We start from the raw sequence: 23,231 nt of genomic DNA, 5'->3' as shown, positions 1-23,231 counted from the left end.
AGATTACAAGGACACATGCATTCTGCACGTGCTTAAAATCATCTTGTACCACTGACCTTTATTTATAACACCATTCATGAAGTGAGGTTACAAAGTTAGAAGTCTTGTGCAACGTATTTATTCTGTATCTGCAGCAGAACTTAAATAAATAATATAAAAAGTCTGGATTATTCTATTAGCATAAAAGTTACCTGTATTGCTAGCAAATATGAAGTTACTAAATGTGATAAATTATTCAGTGTATTCAGTTTTATAATGCTTAATAAAGCAAGCAAAAATATTTGCTATCTACATGAACCATCATTGCCATTGCTATTTCAGGGTTTATTCTCTAATGCATAATTCCAAAGAACACTGAATGGGAGAAAGGCCATTAAATATATCATGTTTACCAACATTTGAAACCTGCTGATCACTAAAACCTAAAGCTCTCTGACGACAAGAAAAAACACCATCCAACACTGTATATAAAAGCAGTTCGTTCACTTCTATTAAATTAACTCTGATTTCTTTTCACTTGTTTGTTTTAATGTTTGTGGAAAGATGAAAGCACCTGAATCTAAATATATTTATCCTTTTTATTTTGCTCTATAGTATTTCAGACATTTACTAAGTAGAAACAAGTGATTTGTTTTGTATCAGTGTACCCAAAATGCTCCAGAAGTCCAGGCATCATTAAATAGTTTTCTTCAACAGTATTCATTAACAGATGCAGAATATCACTAACAATTTCTAAGCAGAAAGAATCCAAAGCCATTAGGATCTAACTGAAAAATTTTTGTAGCAACATTGGTTGGGTAAATTAAGAAAACATTTCAGGGAAGCCCACACTGCTAGTTTAGGAAACAAAACAAGCTGATTGCGGAATTGATTAGTGTCAAAAGGAAACTTGACATACGAGGCATTTTACAGATCTTTAAGAACAAAGAATAACCTAGACGCAGGGAACAAGAAGTCATACTGTAAAAATAAATAAATGAAGACCTGCCCTCCTCCCTCCCCCTAAAAATCCACGAACACATCCAGAGAGGACAGAACTGGAAGGCAGAGGAAAATATGACCCATGCAAGCTCTGCCATTTCTATTCACAGATGAGCAGTTCCCCACACTGAGAAGCCCTTATCCTTTGTAGCAGGAGCTCAGGTTTCCACAGCTATCAAAATAATAAAATAATAAATAGTGACAGATACATGGTTTCACATGATATACAAGACTTATAGCTGGGAAAGTAGCCATGCTTTTTCTAGTAGCAGCAACGATATCAGTTCTAAATTCCTGAATAACAGATGCTTCAGCTGGCAGGGACTATCACAAAATGGTAGAAAGTCACAAGCACAGAAAAGAACAGGAGTGATTAATGGGTTTGGACCACCCTGGTTTTCAAAACCACTCACAACTATCTGAAGTAAAATGCCAATATATTATTAGGTCAGATGAATGCAGCAAAGAAGCCTAAGAAGCAAGCAAGTATCAAGAACTCCAATGTTTTCTAGCTTCCTACTCTCTCGGAATTTAAATGATATTGAAAGAAATTGACAGCTCTTATTCTCTAAGGTGTGCCAGCAGAATACATGCTTTTGACATTTGCCAGCAGTACCTACTAAAGAGCTGCATAGTTTAAGTACATTTCCCAACAGCAAACGGGAATGTATGCTTTTGCTCTGTGAAACGCTTATATCTCATGTATTATCAAAATAACTGGAACTGATTCATAACTGGGTACCTTTTAGTGATTGTGTCTCAGTTGCATCATGTTTTTACTAGAGGCTAAGATCCCTGACATCCTCTCTTCCTGAAGCTCCACCCACAAACAATGTGAATAACATCAGAAATTGCATGGGTTTCCTCAGCTTCCCAGTGAGAGAAGGAAAGGGAGAACTATAAAACACGGGAGGCAAGGACCTCGGCACATTTCTGTCAACAGTGATCACAGCAATTTATCCACCCACCACATGTGGGGGAAGTTTCGGACATTTTGCTGCTCAGAGCATCATTTCCTTTAGTTGTATGACACAATATGCAGCCGTTGCTTACTACTTATTTTTTTTAGAAAGAATAAGTTAAATGACATTTCCATCAGGATGGCAGAAAACTTTCTTTCCTGCTAAATTATTTCTCTAATCAGCAAATTAAAAGATACAATAACAATTAGAGGACAAATACATAAACAAGCCATGTTTGCAGAGGCTTTTTTTGGTTTAGTTTTTCAAGCTGAAGGAAATAAGTGTCATAGCTAAATATTTCTTCCCATTTATTAAATACTCACTCAAGACATTCTTCGATTTTATGTTATTGTTTACTACTGTATTCCTATCAGCCCTATGCAAGGAAATGTCATTTATTTTGGTCCTTTGACTCCAAAGCAGAAAGGACTAATAGAGGTTTAAACTAACACTAGAAATAAACTGCAAATTCTCATTTAAAGCAGTTAAGTAAATATTAATGCACTTCCTTATGATCCTTTTAATGGAATCTGTGCACACAGTAAATTACTTGCATAAATGACAACAATATATCTCTTCAGTTTTCTTTTATATTTACATATATCGTGGTTTAGATATAAAGCATGATTGCCTATCATCTTTCAAATGTTTTCTGTAAAGTAGCCAAATTCAACAATATCTATCCTCTACCCAATGTGCACTCTGATCTACAGAAAAAAAAATTGTTTAGATGAACTTAACATGGACTACGCAAATCAATCTTACTGACCCAAATTTAGAAAAGCAAAGCACTCCAGAGCCTAAGTAAAAAATGACTAAAACAGAGTATTTTTCTTGTCAATACTCATGCTACAAAACATGCCTAGAATTAGTTTTGCTTAGAAGTTAAGGCTTCTTTTCTAAGTAGGTAATACAAGACACAATATTTTACCACCATATGAAAATAACTTTTTAACTCGCTTATTTTAATTCCATCCCAGAACACAGAATATGAGTTGAAGTTCAAATTTTTAGTTCAAATCATTTAAAAATACATATTATTACTTTGAAAATGGAAATATAAAGACAGAATCCCTGAAAAATTAATACATCTTCAGCAACTGATACTGTGAGATTTCACGGCCCATTAAACAAACCAGGAACCTATTCAAGACCACTTAGCTTTTATAGGTGTTATAAAAGGTTATAGGTTTCATTGTTTTATTATTAAAGATGTAGAAGGCCCTGAAATCTTGTCTTCCTAAAAGACTCAAATTATCAAAGCAGTTTAAACTCATTACTTACACAGTTTGTTTCAAACTGCTCAAATGCTTAGATAATTAGTTGAATCAGGTTTCAAGTCTGAACGTATTGCATAGGTCTCCCATGGCGGGGCTCAGATGAATGACAGTAGATGTGCAGAGAACAAGAAATCATAGCTACAGATTACTATAGAGTGGAATATTAAAGCACATAGTATTATTAACAGTAGTAACAAAACCCAAGTCTGGATAAATTACCATAGACTTTATTAGAATAATAACAATAGGCTCAGGATTAGAGAATTGGGCACACACTAGACTTTTCCAATTGAAGGAAAGAATTCTTTCTGGTTACGATAAAAATAAATTTCTTCCAGAAGCCAATATGAATAGCATTACTTCACTGACTAACAGCGCACACAGAATCCCTTTGTTTTGGATGGTGTGCTATTTCATCCAGTTGTGTTCAGATTTTATATCATCTTCTCCTACAGTTCATGCACACATGAACATGCAACTCGCTGGCAAGAAATCAGATATGCATTGGCAAACCAATGTAACTAGTTCTGTCCTTTAACAAATACCTATCTACTATGTTTTAAAATACAGCAGCAATTTTAAGATGATTTGACATTCCTGAGCATGATTTTTTTCACCTTCACGAGCTGGGATGTCTTTTAAGCTGATGACTTTTATTCAGTATCTTTTTTTCAAAAAGACATTGACTTTGCCTTTAAATTGAGGATAGTAACCTCTATTTCATTTTAATGGCAAATATAGAAAAAAAGTTTATTACATGGCAGAAAGGATTATTTCTCTGTAACGAGGTTTGAGAAGCTGCTAGTGCATCATATAAAAAGTTATTAAAACTAAATATTGTGCCTGCTCAGCAGCTATATTTCAGACCCCGCCATAAGCTTAAATTTTCCTTTTCTCATAATTACTGCAAGTTTTTGCACACATTTATGAATCACATCCCACACAGTGATTAAATCTTAGAGTTAAATAAAATGAATAAGAAATAGATTCTTGGCTGACAATCTATACAGAAAAATATAAAATACTAATACAATGTGAGCAGCAATAACTGAAAGGTCCACGTCCTTGCATTAAAACAATATAAAATTTAGTTGTATGCTTAGGAAAAAGCCCATTTTAAGCTCTAGGGCAGAGATATTTAACCCTCAAAATAGTTGCTTCACTGAAAATATTAACTGATAGAATGACTTTTAATTACAACAGTACCTGTATTTCCTCCTCATGCTTACACCCATTCATCCTTCCAAGAGAAGAGATGAACAAAAGGGAAAATGTTGAAAACAGTTATTTTTGCACAGAAAAAAAAAAAAAAAAAAAAAACCAGCTTTGATTTCCATTTACTAGGGACAGGGGAGACCTTCTGCATTGCTTTTCACCATTAAAGTTACTTTAAAAAAGCCTACTACTGTAAAATCAAACAAAATGTATGAGTTTCATGTTTGTACGTCTTCATCGCTAAACGGTGTTTTAAAAAGATGAATTTTGGCACGAATACTGCATATAAATTGCTGTCAAACTCCAGGTGTTCTGTCCTAAAGGAATTTAGGTCTAACAGGAATTAGACCATGTAAATTCTTAAGTATTTTTCAGATGTAGAGCTTATATTACCAAATAATTTCAGTACTTCTGAAAACTTCAAATGCTTTCCAATGTAGTGCACCGGATTGCATTTGAGGAAATAAATAAATAACAAGGTAAAGCATATCTGTCCCTTATGCCTTCTCTCTGACAGTGTCTGCTTCTGCTGATGCTGCTGTCCAGAAAGTCCCTCTAAGGCAGCGCAGAGGACACTGAAGAGCCCAGCATGGAGTGAGGAAGATGACACCAACAGTTTTCCATACTGTGCTATCCAGTCCTGTGCCTTGTATATCAGAAGTATACGAGAAGAGACAGTATCCCCTGTACTTCTCATGAAGGAAGTATGGTCTGAAGCTGAAATGCATCCCTGGCGTACTTTTATGAATTCCTAGCCTTACGCATACAACCGCCCCACACACACATATATATGTATGTGTATATATATATATATATTAGAATCTGTAAACAATAAATTGAACTGATATAGGTGAGCAACATCCATCCACGCAGTCTCATGTCATTTGGCTGTTAAAATGATTCCATTTTATCTTACATTCCAAAGAATGCCTTCACTAAGATGAGGAGTCAGCCTCCTTTTTATTCACGAATCAACTGTTTCCCTATAGAGCTGCCCAAAAATACTGCCCTGCCCCTTGCAAATTTAAAAAAGAAATTACAGAAGCATTAATCACTTAATAATTCCCAGTTGCTGTCTCTGAACACATACATGCAGCTTTCCTTCTCAGTAGCCTAAAAAAAACCCACAAAAAATCCAAAACCAACACAAAAACCCCACAAATAAACAAAAGAACCAAACACACCTCACACAAAAAAAAACAAAGCAATACAAAAGAACACCAAATCAACCCACACTCTTCCACCTGAAGGATTCCATATTGATCTTTGATATGGACAGTAGCCTCCAGATTCCTAATAAGCTAACTGAGTAACAATATTGCAGAAGAACTAGAGATCAGAAAGTGCCTCAGCTCAGAGTACACAAACTCATATTAGATTATCCTGCTCTAAAAAGCTTAAAAATGGAGAATGTAAAATCAGAGAAGAAAAAGTTAAGGATTATGATATAACAATAGATCAGTTAAAAGTGGCATTTAAAAAATAACTAAAAACACCAAAGAAAGGGGACATACAGACACACACACAAGGTAATAGTAGAGCACCAGAGAAAAAAGACAAACGTGGAGAGCAAAACACTGAAGAATGACATACACTGAGAGCGGGAGGCAGGCGTGTCCCTTTAAAATAAGGCTGAGACATGTTCTTTGCTGGTTCCTAGCAAAATGAAACTCTGACTTCCAGTGTAATGCTCCCTTGAGAAGTCTCCCTACCTTTACTCTGAAGCTCAGAGGCTCAAGGAATGAATAAACCACATGTATAAATCACACAAATATATCACAAATATACACAATTTTTTAAAAATAATAAAAAAATAAAAATGAGTACTCTTGCACAGTTCCACATTGTACAGATAGTCTTTAACCAGAATCTCGTACTTGGAGACAGTTACTCAGCGATGTCTTTTCTTGAATTCTTGGTTACCAGAGGAACACTTGAAGTTTTTGAGAGGACTGAAAATGGAGTAATCCTTTGCAAGATCACTCCACTGCAGCTTTGTAAAGATTTGCAAATAGTTGATAAGAACCACCAGCTCTTCCAGATCCATTAGGATAAAACCAGAAAAGAGACTAAACCAGTCACAAACATTTCATTGTTTTAAAAAATGAAATGTAGGAGAAAGGCTCAATGGAATAAAATTTCACAGAGTTTGGCTTAACCCAAAATCAAACCCCCTTGAAATCCAGCATGGAATGGACTGTAATATTTTAAAGGGGTATTTTTCAAAAAGCAAAATATTTTGTAACAGAAAACATTGGGATTTGATGAATCAAGACCATGTCACTCCAAAGCAATCTGAGAAGACTGAAGTAGACATACAAATTACCAGTAGATACAAATGAGATACAAGACCTTACTATAGCCACTTAGATGAATTATACCTTAGAGACAAAAGCTGAATTTTGTGGTTTTGAATTGTAATTCAGTTCATTAGAGAACTACATTCCTATGTTTCATTTTCATTTTTTTCTGAATTATTCTTGTATGCCTTTACCCAACCATTACAAGTTGTCTTATATTCAACTTTGTCAGTTTGGACCCTGCCTCCAAATGAATTTAAATTGCACACATTACCTGTTTTCTTCTTCATCAATGAAGAACATATTCCCTAAAAATGACACTGGCCTAGATGATCTGAAGCTGATATGACAAATTAGTTCCTTATTTGTGCCATCTGATGAAAGAACAATATCTTTTCCTTCTGGGAACTGTACCGAAAAAGGGTAAATCCTGTCACCGTCTTCAAGTTCAAGCTCCGGAAGTTCAACTTGAATTTGTGATTCCCTGTGTTAAAAATAAATAGTAATGGTGTTTGTGCTCACAGGATGACAGTAATAAAGTTGATTCAGATTCACACGTTTATGAAACTGCTCTTCACAGTTAAATACAGAAGAGTAAGTTCAGTTCTGAAGTATAAGTCAAGCGAAACTAACTTCTTTAGCTAACTTCTTTAACTAACTCCTAAGTCCTTTAGCATTTAGGTACTAGTTTGTTTTTTACATATGTATCTGAACACTTTATACTGACCCACAGTAGTTCAACACCCAAATGAAGAGTGATTTCTACTAACCGTGCTATAAAGGGCATAAATATTACTTCCTTACTTCAGGTTTCCTAAACTTAAGGCTTTCATTAATATTGATTAAACTGCATTAGATACTTAGGATGCTTTGTCCAGTTATGCATTTTTAAGTTCCAGTTCTGAAATAAGATTGGCAGTCAGTCCAGGCCCATATGGAATCACTATCACTTCCAACCACTCAGTTACTGACAATAAGCAAATCACTTGATAAATTACAAGTCAAATGAGATAAGACAATAATAATTCGAAGGTAAAGTTAATGTCATTAATTTACGGCAACTTAAAGAGATTTGCTCCAATTCTTCTGGTATTGAAATAATACCTACATAAGCATAACAAATTAATATTACTGCTCTTTACTAATTATAAATAGAAAATTTGTATATTAGAAACCAGAAAAGCATATTTTGACACACATGTACACAAGAGTGCTTGGAAAGATAAAAATATTAAGATTTCTATCAAATTGGTACTGGGTTATGCTACATAATATGATGATTTCCAAAAGGCTCTCTTGTAATAAAATTTCAATGACACGGTAATGTGGGTGATCCACAGAAAAATGAAAAATATATGAGTTATTTATTATATTAAGTGACAGGATTAAAAAATTTGTGCTGTCCTCTTTGGTACTAAAATCTTGTTTAAAAAAAAACAAAACCAAAAACACAAACACCCCACCGATTGTCCAAACAACAGCTAGAATTTGAAATAGTGCTTTATAACCTGTGGAGTGGAAAAAATGAAACAAACATTTTATCTGATCACAATGCAAAAAAATAAATAAGACTATGATCTTAGTATCCAGGTAAAGTTAACAATAAATCCTGGTCAGACTCTCTTATTAATTTTCGTGCTATTCAAAGTAATTTCAAAAGCATCTGACAGAGTGCATATATCAGAAGATGGTCACTTTATGAAGCAGAAATGTTTTCAGGACAGAACATGGGCTTGTTGAATGTACAGCAATATTAGTTACATGCATTTTCACTCAAATACACAAACTCTTTACTTTGCTGAGCAGAAAATTAATACTAACCTTCATAAACAAAAATTAATTCAATTTTTTGGAAGAGAACAAAACCAAGAAGAATTTTTCAGGATTTCTGTAATAAATTTATTTTGAGATCTTTACCTTAAAAAATCTTGTGGAATGATATTGATGGCTGCTTCAGTTTTCACATCCAGAGGAACTGGCATCAGCATTAAAAATGGAGGATCAAAATTTATCTTTGGTGACTTCATAGTGCCAGATAAAGTTATTTTGTAATGTGATGGATTATCATTTAGATACACTGACATTTCAGATACGTATGTCCCAGGACAAGCTGTTAGAAATACCAAAAAAAAAAAAAGGAAAAAATCTAAACCGCACAACAAAATCATATTGCCATAAATATATGCAACTAAAAGAGTTATAGTAAGAAGTTTCGGGTTCGTTTTTTGGGGGTTTTGGTTGGTTTGGTTTTTTTAATTAAATCATTGGTATTCCTTTCTTACTCAAAATGTAGCTTAACATACAGTGAGTGTTGTATCAGAAGAATTCCTTATTAAAAAAGCTTAAAACAGTTGCCTGAGGCAAACCAGAAATCCTTTTTTTTTTTTTAATTTGTCAGAAGTTTTTTGAAGTTTGAGTTCTTCTTTACTGTATTAATATTCTTTTATATATATAACAACAATGTAATGCTTCTCAGAATTTTACAAATTGCAGTCATATCATAAATTACACTAATTAATGTAGAGAATGAGAATTTTATAAAGGAATAAATATCAGAAGCATCTGACTGTCAAGACAAGAAAAAGTTGGTGCCTTTCAAGACAGCAATCACTACATTTTAACAGATAACTCTAAAACCTATACTGCTGCCAAGTCAGCAGGACAGGTTCTACCCTCAACTGAGGGCATCTCCCATTTCCTTGTGTTCTGCCCCTTCTCATACCATCTTGCTAACTGCTGCAAGGCAGTTTTCTCTAGGATGGAAAAGCACATTTTCTTTTACTGATACAGGGAGCAAGGTCCTTCCTTCTGCAACCATTACACTATCAAAATCATGTTGCAAACCATGCAGTGCCATTTACCAAATTTTCAGTCATTCCCACCTGCTGAAGAGCTAGCAAAATGAAGGCCAACTAATGAACACCTCTTGTATTTAGAAACAAATCTGTATGTCTTAAGACAATCCAAAAGCTTCGATTTTTTCATTTTCAAGAAAAATACCTTTCCCTTTGATTCCCATCTATGATCAGATTAATAAGTTTGGAAACATCCTCACCTAATATTTAAGAAGGAAAGAGCAAGCCAAACACATAATTTTTATTTTATGTGTTTGTATGAGCACATATGTGTTACTGCAAACAAAATACACGTGACAAGCTCTTCTGATATTAGCACAGAATTATTTTCACATCCTGAGAAAGAGTTGCCATTGTTTACATACACATAGAACAAAACGTAGTGTCTTCAAAGTATTTTGTCTTATTCCCTCCTCATAAGAGCCAATTTCTTCATGGACATGATAATAGAAGAGCTCCACAGAAGCCTGTTAGCTCACCTGAACATGGCCTGTGGATCCCTTTGTTTCAGACCAGAAAACATGAAACTGGCAAAGTAAAAACCAGATGAAAGGGGAACTCGCTGCAGTGTTTGCAACATCTGGCTAATTCCCTGTCAAATGGAAATCAACTTTTGGAGACAATACTGCTGAGAAGGCTAAGCAGCTTGTGTTTCTAGGTTTTGATACAGCAAGAACACATCTTTATCTGACACTCAGCCCTTTTATGAGGGAAAAGTGAGACAGCATCAGAAAAGGTCATGGAGACATATGAAGACCCAAACAAGATATTTTTGACATGCTTGTTAGAAAAGATATTCTATACAAGTTATCATAGAATGGTTTAGGTTGGAAAGGACCTTGAAGATCACCAAGTTCCAACCCCCCTGCCATAGGCAGGGACACCTCCCACTAGACCAGGTTGCCCAAGGCCACGTTCAGCCTGGCCTTGAACACCTCCAGGGATGGGGCCTTAACAACCTCTCTGGGCAACCTGTTCCAGTGCCTTACCACCCTCAAAGGGAAAAACTTCTCCCTAATGTTTAATCTGAACCTGCCCTCTTCCAGTTTAAAGCCATTCCCCTCATCTTATCACTACATGCCCTAGTATGAAGTCCTTCCCCAGCTCTCCTGTAGGCCCCCTTTAGGTACTGGAAGGCCACAATAAGATCTCCCCGGAGCCTTCTCTTGTCCAGGCTGAACAGCCCCAACTCTCTTGGCCTCTCCTCATAGGAGAGGTGCTCCAGCCCTCGGATCATCCTCGTGGCTCTCCTCTGGACAGGCTCCAGCAGGTCCATGTCCTTCTTATGCTGGGGACTCAAGAGCTGGATGCCGTACTCTAGGTGGGTGTACATTCCCATATACAAGCTAGACAGTCTACTCTCCTACAGCTGTGCTCTAATTAAACCATATTTCTGGCATCCTACCTTCATACATATGTATGACGTACAGTAAAGGAAAGGGAAAGGCCATAACCAATAAATGCCATAGGGATGGAATGGCAGGAAAGAAAAAAAACTAGGGGAGCGTATGTCAGTACCAAAGAATATGCAATTTTCAGTAATTTACATTTTAAAATATTCGTATCAAGCATAGCTCCAAAGTTAAACCTTCAAAAGTTAGGAAAGAATAGCATTATGCTTTCCTCATACAAACTTTTCATCCCTACTTTACATAACAGTTCTAACAAATCTATTAACTACACAACCATATCTGCTTGCCATAGAATCCCTGACTCACTCAGAAGGCAGAACAGACAGTGCTTATTCTGCATCACTGATCATTCTGTGTGTGGCTCCGCACATTTACTAACATCAAAATTCTGCATAATATGTAAGCCAATAATTTATTGCTTATGTCAGAAACACCAGGATGTTGTGATACTGTCCTCATTTTAAACAGACACAAAGACAAAAAAGGTGAATGAGTCTATTAAGTTTTGTTCATTAGTTTGCAATGCCTACAACCAATGTTTTGAGGATATTTCATGTTAAATGAATTACTTTGAAATTAATGAGAATTATGTCCTGAACTAACAGTGGAAGTCACGAATTTATTCTATTAATCATACCTTTCATGACTACTGTCAAAGCTTGTGCTGCTGTTACCATTCTGATACACCACCATTAATTTCTATAGGGCAAACAAGCAGCAGTCCAGCAGATGTGAAAGTCTTCCCGAGGGAGATTTGATGGTATTTACAAATCTGCTAATCTAAATTTCCCAAGGGCAACAAAATCTGTAGAATTACATGGGAAATTTCCCCTTTGTCTTTTCTAGATATATTTATTAGGGGAAATAAGCATTCATTGCTTTACCGTAGAAAAAAAATCTGAACAGAAGAGCACAACTTCTCAAAGTACATAACACAGAATCATAGAGTCATTTAGGTTGGAAAAGACCTTCAAGATCATCAAATCCAACCATTAACATAGCACTGCCAAGTCCACCACTAAACCATGTCCCTAAGTGCCACACCTACAGTTGTTTAAATACCTCCAGGGATGGTGACTCAACCACTTCCCTGGGCAGCCTCTTGCAATGCTTGATAACCCTTTCGGTGAAGAAATTTTTACTCATATCCAATCTAAACCTCCCCTGGTGCAACTTTACATCCTCTCCTCCCATCCTATTGCTTGTTACTAGGGACAAGAGACCGACACCCACCTCGCTACAACCTCCTTCATCTTCTGTCAAATTTGCATTAGAAAACCTATCCAGTTCAGAGCAGGTTACTCCCTAGGATGCTATCCTGGAACTATACTTTATGCAGATTCCTTGTTAACAGAAACATAAACAGATTATATTTCTGCTGAAAGACAGTTTTACACATATGCAAGTTCTCCTTCCAATACTGCTCACATGATTCAGGAGGAGAAATATTTCAAGTGCCTACACCTTCCACTCTGTTTCAGCTGCAATTTAAAATAGCAGTAAATGCTAGTTTAAACAGCCACCTCTTTAAGGATTTCCATATTCCTTGTTCCTCTCTAGGAGCACAAATCTAATTTTTTACTTCCCCCACCCCTCAAAATCTTAACTGTATCATCACATGGTTTTTGATCTTTTGAGAGTGGGTGGAAAGAAAGTAAAATCACCATCTGCTCTTCTCACCCTCTTCAGTTTGTATTAGACTGTTATTTAGTTCCTACACTTGTCTCTCAACTAAACACTTTTAGCTCAGTTGCCTTGGACTTTCCAATAATTCTTGCCTTATTGCATAAATACATCTTCAGCAGCGTGAATGGGTGCCAATGAAGAATTTGAATACACTGAAATACAGACTTCAAAGCAGAAAAGTCACAGGTAGTTAAAACTTAAAGTTAAGACCTACAAAAAATTAACAAAAAAAATATCAAAAGTAAACTAATCATTTCTCCACAGAAATGGTTATAGGGCATAGTTATTTAATATCTTTGTGTTGCAGAAAAAAAACCTGGAAGATGGAGGTCATGATGGACATCTGTGCCCATTACATAATCATCACATCTTCCAGGGACACTGAACTCCTGGTAACTCATGGGTGCATTTGTATTTTTCCAGACAGGATCCCAGAGCACAGTTTTATTGTAATTTATTTGTTTATGCTGCAAATAATATTTTTCATATCACAATAAGATAAAGGGAATTTTTTCATATACTGTTAATGCATTATACTATACTACAGCAGAAAAGGATCATATTAATATACCTTCAGTTCTTGAGAATCTCTATTAAATTTAGTATACTTTTTTTAACATCATATCGGGTAGCATCATATTACCATACATTACATAAACTCTTGCATTTAATTTAATGCTGTAGCTTACTATAGCATTTTGCACTCTCATTATCATAAATATTGGGGCATATTTACACAAATTACTTTAATGCACACTCAAAGTTCATTTTAAGGTTTGTTCACCCCCACATACTTCAACTTTACAGTACAAACCCATAAAGGTGATAAGCACACCATAATCATTAACCAGGTCTGTGTGGGTTTTGACATATCTAATGTTCTCTTACAGGAAAGAGTAATTATATTCAGTGAAGGTGTATCACAAGTACGCTATAAATCATGGGAAAATACTTAGAACGTGGAATTAAGGGCAAATTATTTTTACAGTTGTTTATAATTTTCTGTAAATAAAAGATATGGGAACACAGAAAAATACTAATAATTTCAAATTACAACTATCATACTTATGCATATACGCATCTGCATTTACACAAAAGAAAAAAAATATTGGCTTTTATTTGTATGCTGTTCTCTGCTTCACAGCCTTTGCAACACCCAAGCAATACATTCTCATGAGGTAAACACCTAAATAGAACTAATATCATATGGATGATCATTTCACCTATTCATTATCACATGATCCCCCTCCATCTTCTGCACAAAATAGTATTAGAAAATTTCTTAAACCTTCTGTCTTAAATGCCATAGAGGTACTTAGAAGGAGAAAATGAGACCCTGTGCTCACCTGGGCCCTAAAAATCACCAGATATGTGTAAATACAGATTTATTCTTTTTATCTCCCAAGTCTAATATTGCCCTGAGCAATTTTCTTTTCCCAGCTATATACACCAACGTAATCAATGCAAAATGCAGCTATTATATCTCCTACTAGAAGAATATGTTTCTCAAAGTCAAAGCAGACAAAAATGTTAATACATGTTCTTCAAAGTGTTTATTTTATTTTATTCTAACCATAGGCACACCCTGCAAAAATATCTATTAGCGTACCTTCTCAAAGTTACAAAACTTACTTTGTAGGCTTTATTACCTGAAATACTGTAGAAAAAATTACGATATCCTATTGAAAGCAAAGTAGAAGTTTATGAAAGGAGAAAAAAAAAGATGTTTAAAAGAAACAGAGTTACAGTAAACTGTATGTGTATTTTTTAATTGCTTCTCAAGGAACAACAGAAGGTTATGAGTGATTGTTTTTCACTTTCCAACCTTCTATATTTCCATTCCTCTTTCCTCTACATTCTTACCCCAGGACCTGGGGTCATAATATGCTCCTTGACCTCTTTAACCTATTTTTCTCCAAGTTGCATCTCAACAGTTTCTCAAAATTTTAAAGTTTACCAAAAACCTTTCTTCTGTCTAGACACACTCTCCAGATGTGCTTTGAGTCGATCCTTATATCCTTTGTAAGTAAACTGAGATTCCACATCCGTATTTCTAAAACTTCGTAAAACTGAACATCTGAAGATAGAGAACTTACAGATTTATCTTCTACAATATCTCTCTGCATTTTGTCCAATCTTCTTGTCAACCTGCTCCTACTGTTTTACCCTTTCTTATTTTTGAATTCTAACTTTTTCTCACACCCTGGGATGACATTTTCATTCAATTCACCTAGTATGCTTGGATTTTTTATTTCATATTGCTCCCAAAACAAATTCTTTAACAAAAAATTTCATTTCTGTTTATTTTATTTGGATAACATACATAAGTTACCACTAAAAACCGATTGAGGACCTGCATAGATGAGATGAAAATTAGATCACATCGTTTGGTTCCAAAATGAAGGAGCCAGGGAAAGATGTGGACCTGTTGGAGTGGGTCCAGAGGTGGGCCACAAAAATAATCAGAGGGATGGCACACCTCTCCTATGAGGACAGGCTGAGAGAGTTGGGGTCATTTAGCCTGCAAAAGAGAAGGCTCTGGGAAGACCTTATTGCAGCCTTTCACTACTTAAAGGGGGCTTATAAGAAAGATGGGGACAAACTTCCTAGTAGGCCCTGTTGCTTTAAACTAAAGGAGGGCAGATTCAGACCAGATATAAGGAAGAATTTCTTTACAATGAGGGTGGTGAAACACTGGATCAAGTTGCCCAGAGAGATGGTAGATGCCCCATCCCTGGAAACATTCAAGGTTGGATGGGGCTCTGAGCAACCCAATCTAATGGAAGATGTTCTTGGTCATTGCAGGGCAGTTGGATTAGATGACCTTTAAAGGTTCCCTTCCAACCCAAACTATTCTATGATTACACAAAGTACAAAATAGAACCTGCCTAGTAAAAAATCCTTATTGCACGGAAAACATTTTTATGGCTGTTTCATAAACATGAGGTTCAGAGCCAAAAAACAGGGTTTTTTGCAATTTACTTTGGAGAAATGTAGGGGGAAAGGAGACAAAGTGATGTATCAAAGCCAGAAATACACACTAAATATTTTTGCTCAGCCTTCCAATAGTAAATAACATTAAACTTTCTTCTAGCAGTTCAATTTGTAATAATATATAATTTAATATAGTAATTTAAATACATATTTCTAAATGGACAGATCAGAAGTGTAAAAACTAAAACAATAGATAATTGGGTCAGAAACTTTCCAGGTATTATAGGCACAGACAAATACTACTTCCGAAAAGTCAGAATTTGCTACTCAAAACAAAACCAAAAGGATTTAATCCAAATGACCTTCTAAATAATCCTGCAAAAATCATTATGCATTAAGTACTTTTTCACTTCATGAAGCAAAATCACAAGTTGATGTGATTTTTCTTCAACCATAAGTTGAAAACAAAAGCTACCCACAAGACATAAAACATAATGGAAAAAAAGTACAGCAAGCACCTTCAAGCCAAATGTGCAATTAAATACTGCTCTTGCATATTCACATGTTTGCAGAGCAGCATTTAATCCAGTCTTCTCAGTTTATCATACAGAATCATGGCAAGACTCTTACACATGTTTGTTTTTGGTTTTTTTTTTTTTTTGTAATTATATTAAAATGTTCCTAGTGCTTAACTGAGGTTATAGATTTCAATCCTATCATAAAGAACAGCAGCAACATCTTTCTTTAGGACAAGGATGCTCACTTGCTGACTCAGGATCAGATCCAACTGACAAAAGAACTTTTCCTCCCCTTGAGAATGCTGGGGCCCCAAAAGTAGGTCCCTTAAAACTGTTGAAATGACTCTGAATTCTGTAGGCATCAGCTGCATACACTGGTGGGCTTTATCAACTCAAGTTTATCAACATAGCTAAGCGATGTTGTACCTCATTGAGGCAGGAAGTTTCCATTCTTATCTAAATTATGGATATTTAGAAAAAAAAAGTTCACACACATTCCAAGTCCTCTTGGAAAGCTTTAGTGTCTAAGTCAGTCAACCTAAATGCACACGAAGGAGCATAACTGAAAACAATTCATCTATCCCTGCCTTTGATGCTTTATATGTGCAAACCAGACTTCTCAAATAATGCTATCAAGTGATTCCATGCTTTGTGTTAGGTCTGTCTTATTTTCTCAGAACTACAACAAACCTTTCTTTTGGCATTTTAGTTCATTATTTAGTCACGTTAACCAGAAGTTCATCAAAACAAGCACTAGCTATGGTTCATCATAAAAAGTCATTTAAACATATCTATGAAACTGTTATATTGGCCAAAATAGCTAGAGAAGAATTCAGAAAATTACTTACAAGGGCAGAAGAATATAGCAATACTTATTTTTTGTCCTGGATCAAGGAATCCAGTCTGCGGACTAAATTTAAAAATATCATCTTCTGTATTTTTGCCCACATCATCACAATTCAATTTCCATGTCAACCGCTGCCTTGAGGTATTCTTCAGGTCAAGCTTCTGTAAATATTTGCAGAGAAAGGAAGTTATGATGAAAGAGGGAAAGCAGTAAACATAGCAATACATTTCACACTGCTCTGTCCTAAGCATTCTTTTTGCAATCAGATCAGTGAAAGCAAGAAAGCACTAGAAAGCAACGAAGAACCCAGTTTATTATATCCGTAAGGTGAGAAGACGAGTATGCCTATCAGCACAGACTAGATGCTTTCCAGTCACTCATCACATTCAAAGAGCAATACTTTATTTCCAGAATGGAAAAATCTCATTTACGTGATGTAAACAGAACAAAACGTTACGGTGGGAGTGCTTAGCCAAACAGAAATGAGGAGATTTTCCTGATGCAAATGAAGACCAGCAAGCACTAAACACATGGCTCATGACATCTTACCAATGGACATGTTGAAAAGGCAAATTCAGAATAGGTTTTCAAAACCCATTCTTTCAACTGAATAAGATGACAGTGGAAACAAAACAAACAAACAAACAAAAAAATCCGTTCTTTTATCTCAGGGTTACTCTTTCAACTCGCAACACATCCATAGCTAAGAAAAGGCCTTGATTTTGTATTGTCATTGTTTTGTGAAACTATTTGAAAGAGTTTCAAGTGTTTTCATCATTGCCAATTCCCCCCCCCCCTTTTTTTTTTTTTTATAGTTTCCAAACAAAGCCTTTGGCAATTAGAAACAAAAATTATGTTATGGTCTGTTTTGCATTCGGACAGTCAAATTCTCCATGTTCCAAAATGGAATAGCTGTGGCTATTTAGTGTCTCTTTCCCATTAAGCCCTAAATCATGGCCAGAATTTTTTTGGAAGAGTGCCAGTTGGCACAGATCATTACCATATAACGTACTGGCACAGCAATTGAACTGTATGGACCACCATGGCACATCAGTTGCCTTCCTGCACTGTCACTGTCTAGTTTAGTAGTATAGGCAGAGGAAGAAAATCTTTGGAAGTAAGCTATTTCTTACACAATTTATGGTCAGTTTCTCACAGCATCCATGCTTTCTCATGTATCAGAAAGTCAGGATAAGCCCAATTTTGAGTTTTGGAAAAGTTTCTAGTGATCAAAAGACAATCATAAAATCAAAAACAGAACAAAATGACAATGGGAAAACTTCTAAATTTTTAAACCATATATTTGGAACATGACAATTTTGATTTCCAAATCTGTATTCTTTTCCCACTCATTTTTGAATAATTAAAAGCTATAGCCAAGAATAACTATAGCAACAGTTGTGAATACATACCTGAGAATTCTGTCTTTCATAAGTAACATTGAAATGTATGCCACTTGAATGTTGTGTAAATTTAAGTTCCGTTGACGAGAACTCCAATGGTGATTTAAGTGCTGTTGGAGAAAATAATTTAAGATGTTTATATGGAATTATTTTGACAAATATTTCCTCAAAGTCCCTTAAAAAAAAAAAAGTCATTATTTCTGCACAAGTTTAACAGAAATGTTTCTCCCCTTTTTCTAAAGCTGTATTTTCTTTCTGTTGTTCCCATACTATATACATAATTACTGTAATTTAACTTTGTCTTATTATGACCCTCTAGTCACATTAAAATTATTTAAACTTTGTATCTACCAGACTTCTAGCATCTCTGCTTCTCATAAGGACGCTGTAAACAGAGCCACATGATCTTCATGTAGCAGATGAATGCATTTACAGTTGTGATTGTAATCATCAGAAAAGACTTGAAAGATTTTATATAAGAAACAGCATTTCTCTTAATTTCATATAGCTGGAACAACAAAACCACGACAAAGTGAGGGTTTAGAAAAACAAAGGTATACGTTCCCAGTGTCTCATTTTGCTTCGTAGATTAAACACTGGAAATTAACCTACCAAACATACAGTATCCTTTGATTAAAGTCTGTTAGTTTGTTTCACAGAGTGAGGAAGTATGTTGATCACTCTTCTCTCCCAAAAAGCCCAAAGGATTTCCTAATCACATATCTCATATTATGTGAGCAACAATACTATCCATATATCTCTAAAGCACAGGTATATAAACTTTATAAACTAATACTGTTTCAAAGTAGGAACCTAATCTGCTGGAATGCTTCCACCAATATGCAACTATGTTACTCATTAAATACTCACCTCTCATAGAAACTGCCTGTACAAGGAAAACACTTCATAACTGAAAGACTAAGAGTGGAAGGAAAGGAAATTACCTACGCCATGAAAAAGATTGTGAGACTGATTATTGGGGGGGGGGGGGGGGGGGGAAGTCAGCTCACATAAGGTCATTACACTGATAATGTGTCCTCTTCCTTTGTGTCTGGCTGAGGTAGGGCTTCTGTCTTTTCCAGCTGAGTTTTCAGTTTTGTTGGTCTTTTTTTTCTCTCTCAGTGCTTTCTTACATACCAATAAGCAGTCTCCAAGGGAAAAGTCTTACAAGTATCTAAGTAAGAGACCTGCTTTCCTTCACAGGTGCTGAAACACTCTACAAACTTATTTTTTAAATAAATACAAAAAAAAAATTCACAATGGATTGAAAACATATTGACTACACTGAAGTTAAAAGACTGGGTTGACTACTCTAAGATTATTGTGATTCTTTTCTCAGGGTGAACAATCCTGAGTACAAACATCGCATATAAGCTATTGATTTAAGTGCCAACTGCACTACTCTGTACAGTCTGAATACCAGTCAACAATAAAAACTGTCACATGGGAAAAAATTAGAAATTATAAGAGGGGAAAGAAATGTGTCAAAGCACACAGTAGTGAGAATTAAGGATATTCGTCAAATCAAAACTTAGAACTTGCAAGATGCATCTTACCCACTTTTAGTTTTTAAAGTGATAATCTGAAATGGTGAATCAATAACAGACATAATTTTTAAGTTGTCAGAATGTAATAAAATTATGAAGTTCTTTTTTAACAATAAAAATAATGTGGTTAGTTGCCTGCATCTGTATGATTATGTGAAATACTAAGTGGTCAAGACATTTATTTAGACTTCTCTCCTTCCTCCCAGCCCATCAAAATTCCCAGTAAGAATGTAATTCCAATACTCAAATTTAAACAGAAGCCACGCTTTATTTTTTCAACTATTTCTTAGAATTGAAAGTATTATATATTCACTTTAATATTATGATTACTTCTTGTTGGCCTATACTGTTACTTTGAAGAAATTCTATGTGGTAGAAACACAAATTTGTGATAAAATTTAGATAAGATTGTCATTTATTAGCAAGACTTACTAATTGTATCAATTCATTATTCCAAAAAGAAAGGGAAAAGAAGCATTTTTTTTTTCTTCAGGTTACATAAATCACTTCTGTATTACAAATTTGTCACTTTGATTCATGAAATTTTACTTAGAGACATGCTTTCTAATAATCTCCTATACATATGTACATTTATCTTTATTCTACATGCTTTTAAACTATATATATTTAGAAATGTTTAATATTAATTTACTTCCATCACAGGATCTAAAGAACGCCTCTCAGATATCTTAAAAGATCTCAAAAGTAAGACTTAAGTTAAAGCCCTTCAGAAAAAAAAAAAAAAAAAAAAAAAAGATAAAACCAAATAAACTGGAGTTGCTTTTACCCCACATTATGCATTTAATGGGCCAAGCCTCCTTCAGTGCTCCCAAGATGTTTAAACATTACACAAACATCATTCCAGGAAGACACTTTGCACTTCAATCTCATCTCAAATAAAAAGTGAAAATACCGAGATGAGGAAACCTAGTGGATATAAGGATCAGACAGAAGACTAAAGAGAACCACAAATTATTTTTAAGAAAAGCAGTGAGGAATCATTTAAGATATCAATTTCTTGCTGCAGGCAAATGGCCTGTAACTTTGGCCATTAACAAACTCTGACAGGCCAGAAGAGTGCAGTTCTGCATATAAAAGCAAACAGAAGCAAATGGACTAAATTACCATGAATTCTCTCAGATGGGATCATGGCCAGTCAGAGGCATTTTAAAGGAATTTTAAATATAGTTAGAGCTCCTAATTTTGACAGGGCAAGACTAGGAGAAAAAAAAAAAAAAAAAAAAAAAAAGAGTATGAATGACATAAGACTTCTCTACACTTTTCAGATGAACTGCTGTAAGTACTGGGGTCTGCATGACAAGGTCTAGAAATACTAATGAATGAGTAGAAAGAAAAATTAGTTTTGGTAAACTAGTCTTTATATAAAGCAAATGGCTATTAAAAAAAAAAAAATCCCAGCACATCATATTTATGTATAGAAAACTCAGCTTTACATACATTTAAAAATACCAATCAAAATTTGAAAATTATCAACCAAATTTAATTTAAGTAGCAATTCTCCGCACTTAGAATGCAAGCAAAACCAAATGTAAGTATCTACCATCTGCTTATGTCCCTAGTTTACCTACCAACTGCTTTAACTCTACAGGATGGAACAGCCACAGTCACCGCCTGCAGCCGAGGAGCAACGATGTGCTTTACAGATTCAACAGGAGTTGCAGACGCAGGGCTTGGCTGGGTCAATGGCAAGTCAGCTCGAGGAGTATTAACTGGAAGAGTGAAGTCATATGCTGCCACCTAAAGGGCAAAAATATCATTGTGGATCACTCTCCCAAAGAAATTGTAGGTATTTCTCAAAACCATCTGAGTGGTATTACTATTTCGGAAGAATTATTGAAATTAACTTAGGACTTGATCGTGATATTAATAAGATGGCTGTTTATTAGCATTTAGTATCAATCCTTCAAGTAAGCAGCCGCCAGATATTTTTCCCTCACCAAGGAAAAAAACTGTATGCCCCAAAGTATCAGGGTTATTAGCACAGCTACAGATAAGGCTTCTGGTAAATCGGTGCGTTGTAGTCCTTTCCAAGTGCTCTCCTGAGCAGGAAAAAAATGGAACGGTGGCCCAAATGCATCAGCACAAGCAAAGAGGATAAAACAAAGCTACATAATTTCTCAATTTCTCAAACGTTGAAGAGAAAAGGTCAGCTACTGCAGTATATCCAGCATAAGCAAAATGGGCTCCAAGATCGAGGCGGAGCATGAGATAAAACTGAGAAACCTCAGGAGAAAAAAAAGAAAAAAAAAAAAAAAAAAAAAAGACTCTTTAAAACCTTTGTCATTGAACCCCACTGAATTCCAGGAGTCTAAATTCCAGTGATTTTGATCCCTGTTTTCTCTCTACAATCATGTCCCCAAGTAAATGTGGCTTAGAATCTAAAGATAGCATTTTTTATACAAAATCATATTTTTTTAGGATTAAGAGGCAAAATTTATTTTGTGGTGAACTTTCAAGGAGGTATCTCTTGCCTCTCAGTCTGTCTTTCCATGGGTCAACACATTAGAGCAATATGTTCTCCAGACAAAAGGTATGGATAATTATAACAAAGGTAACAAAAGAAAAAACAAAACTTCTACACTGAAACCACAGTTGGAGTCCTTCAAATTCTACAACTCTGTTTTCCCCTTGAGCAACAATGAAATCTCCAGAAAGGACTCTGGCTTATAAAATCTGTGTGCTGCTTAAAATTTGCAGTAAAACCAGACATATAAAAGAAGTTATGAATCATTTAAAAGCTTTCAAAAACTGCAGAAAACAGTGCATCACGCTTCACTTCAATATACGTGGTAGTGAGCAGAATATATAAGTGACAGGTCAGAGTTTTATTTTTTTTGTCCTAAGCTAGGAAATGAGATGCAATTAACTACACGTACAACAAGTTGTCCACTGAAAACCTACATTTGCTTTGAAGTACAATGGTGCAAATTCAGGTCCAAAAAAACTCAAAGAAATGTCTTTATATAACTGAGAAGAAACCATAGACCTTTTGTTTCTTTCATACATATCTTTGCCTCATTAACTGCACATTAACTAACCTGTACTACAAATGAAACATTCTTTTAAAATTCTATATGTCTAGAAATCCTGTTACAATATCATGTATAATTCATACACACATTCCTGAAACAGAACTAAAACTTAATTTCATTTTTTAGGACTTCACTTTGCAAGTAGAATTATTTTTTTTCTTTTTATACATATTTTAAGAAAAAAAAAAAAAAAAGGAACATTTGTGGTTAATTTCTAAAACTCCATAACGGAAAATTC

General features: G+C 35.1%; 1 protein-coding gene across 1 annotated transcript in view; it reads right to left on the bottom strand.

The window, feature by feature from the left end:
* The window catches only part of CFAP47 (cilia and flagella associated protein 47), a gene marked incomplete at both ends in the record, with an annotated part of 360,013 nt that overhangs the window by 297,460 nt on the left and 39,322 nt on the right, over positions 1-23,231 (bottom strand). The window contains 5 exons of the mRNA XM_082490749.1: positions 7,013-7,222; positions 8,656-8,848; positions 16,992-17,151; positions 18,403-18,503; positions 21,530-21,698. Coding sequence (XP_082346875.1) covers positions 7,013-7,222; positions 8,656-8,848; positions 16,992-17,151; positions 18,403-18,503; positions 21,530-21,698 — 833 coding nt within the window. The remainder of the gene's footprint in view (positions 1-7,012; positions 7,223-8,655; positions 8,849-16,991; positions 17,152-18,402; positions 18,504-21,529; positions 21,699-23,231) is intronic.

Source organism: Vanellus vanellus (genome assembly GCF_965231255.1).
Source record: "Vanellus vanellus genome assembly, chromosome: 1".
NCBI lineage: Eukaryota > Metazoa > Chordata > Aves > Charadriiformes > Charadriidae > Vanellus > Vanellus vanellus.
The sequence above is the reverse complement of the archived record's forward strand: the minus strand, read 5'-3'. Positions and strand labels throughout refer to the sequence as shown.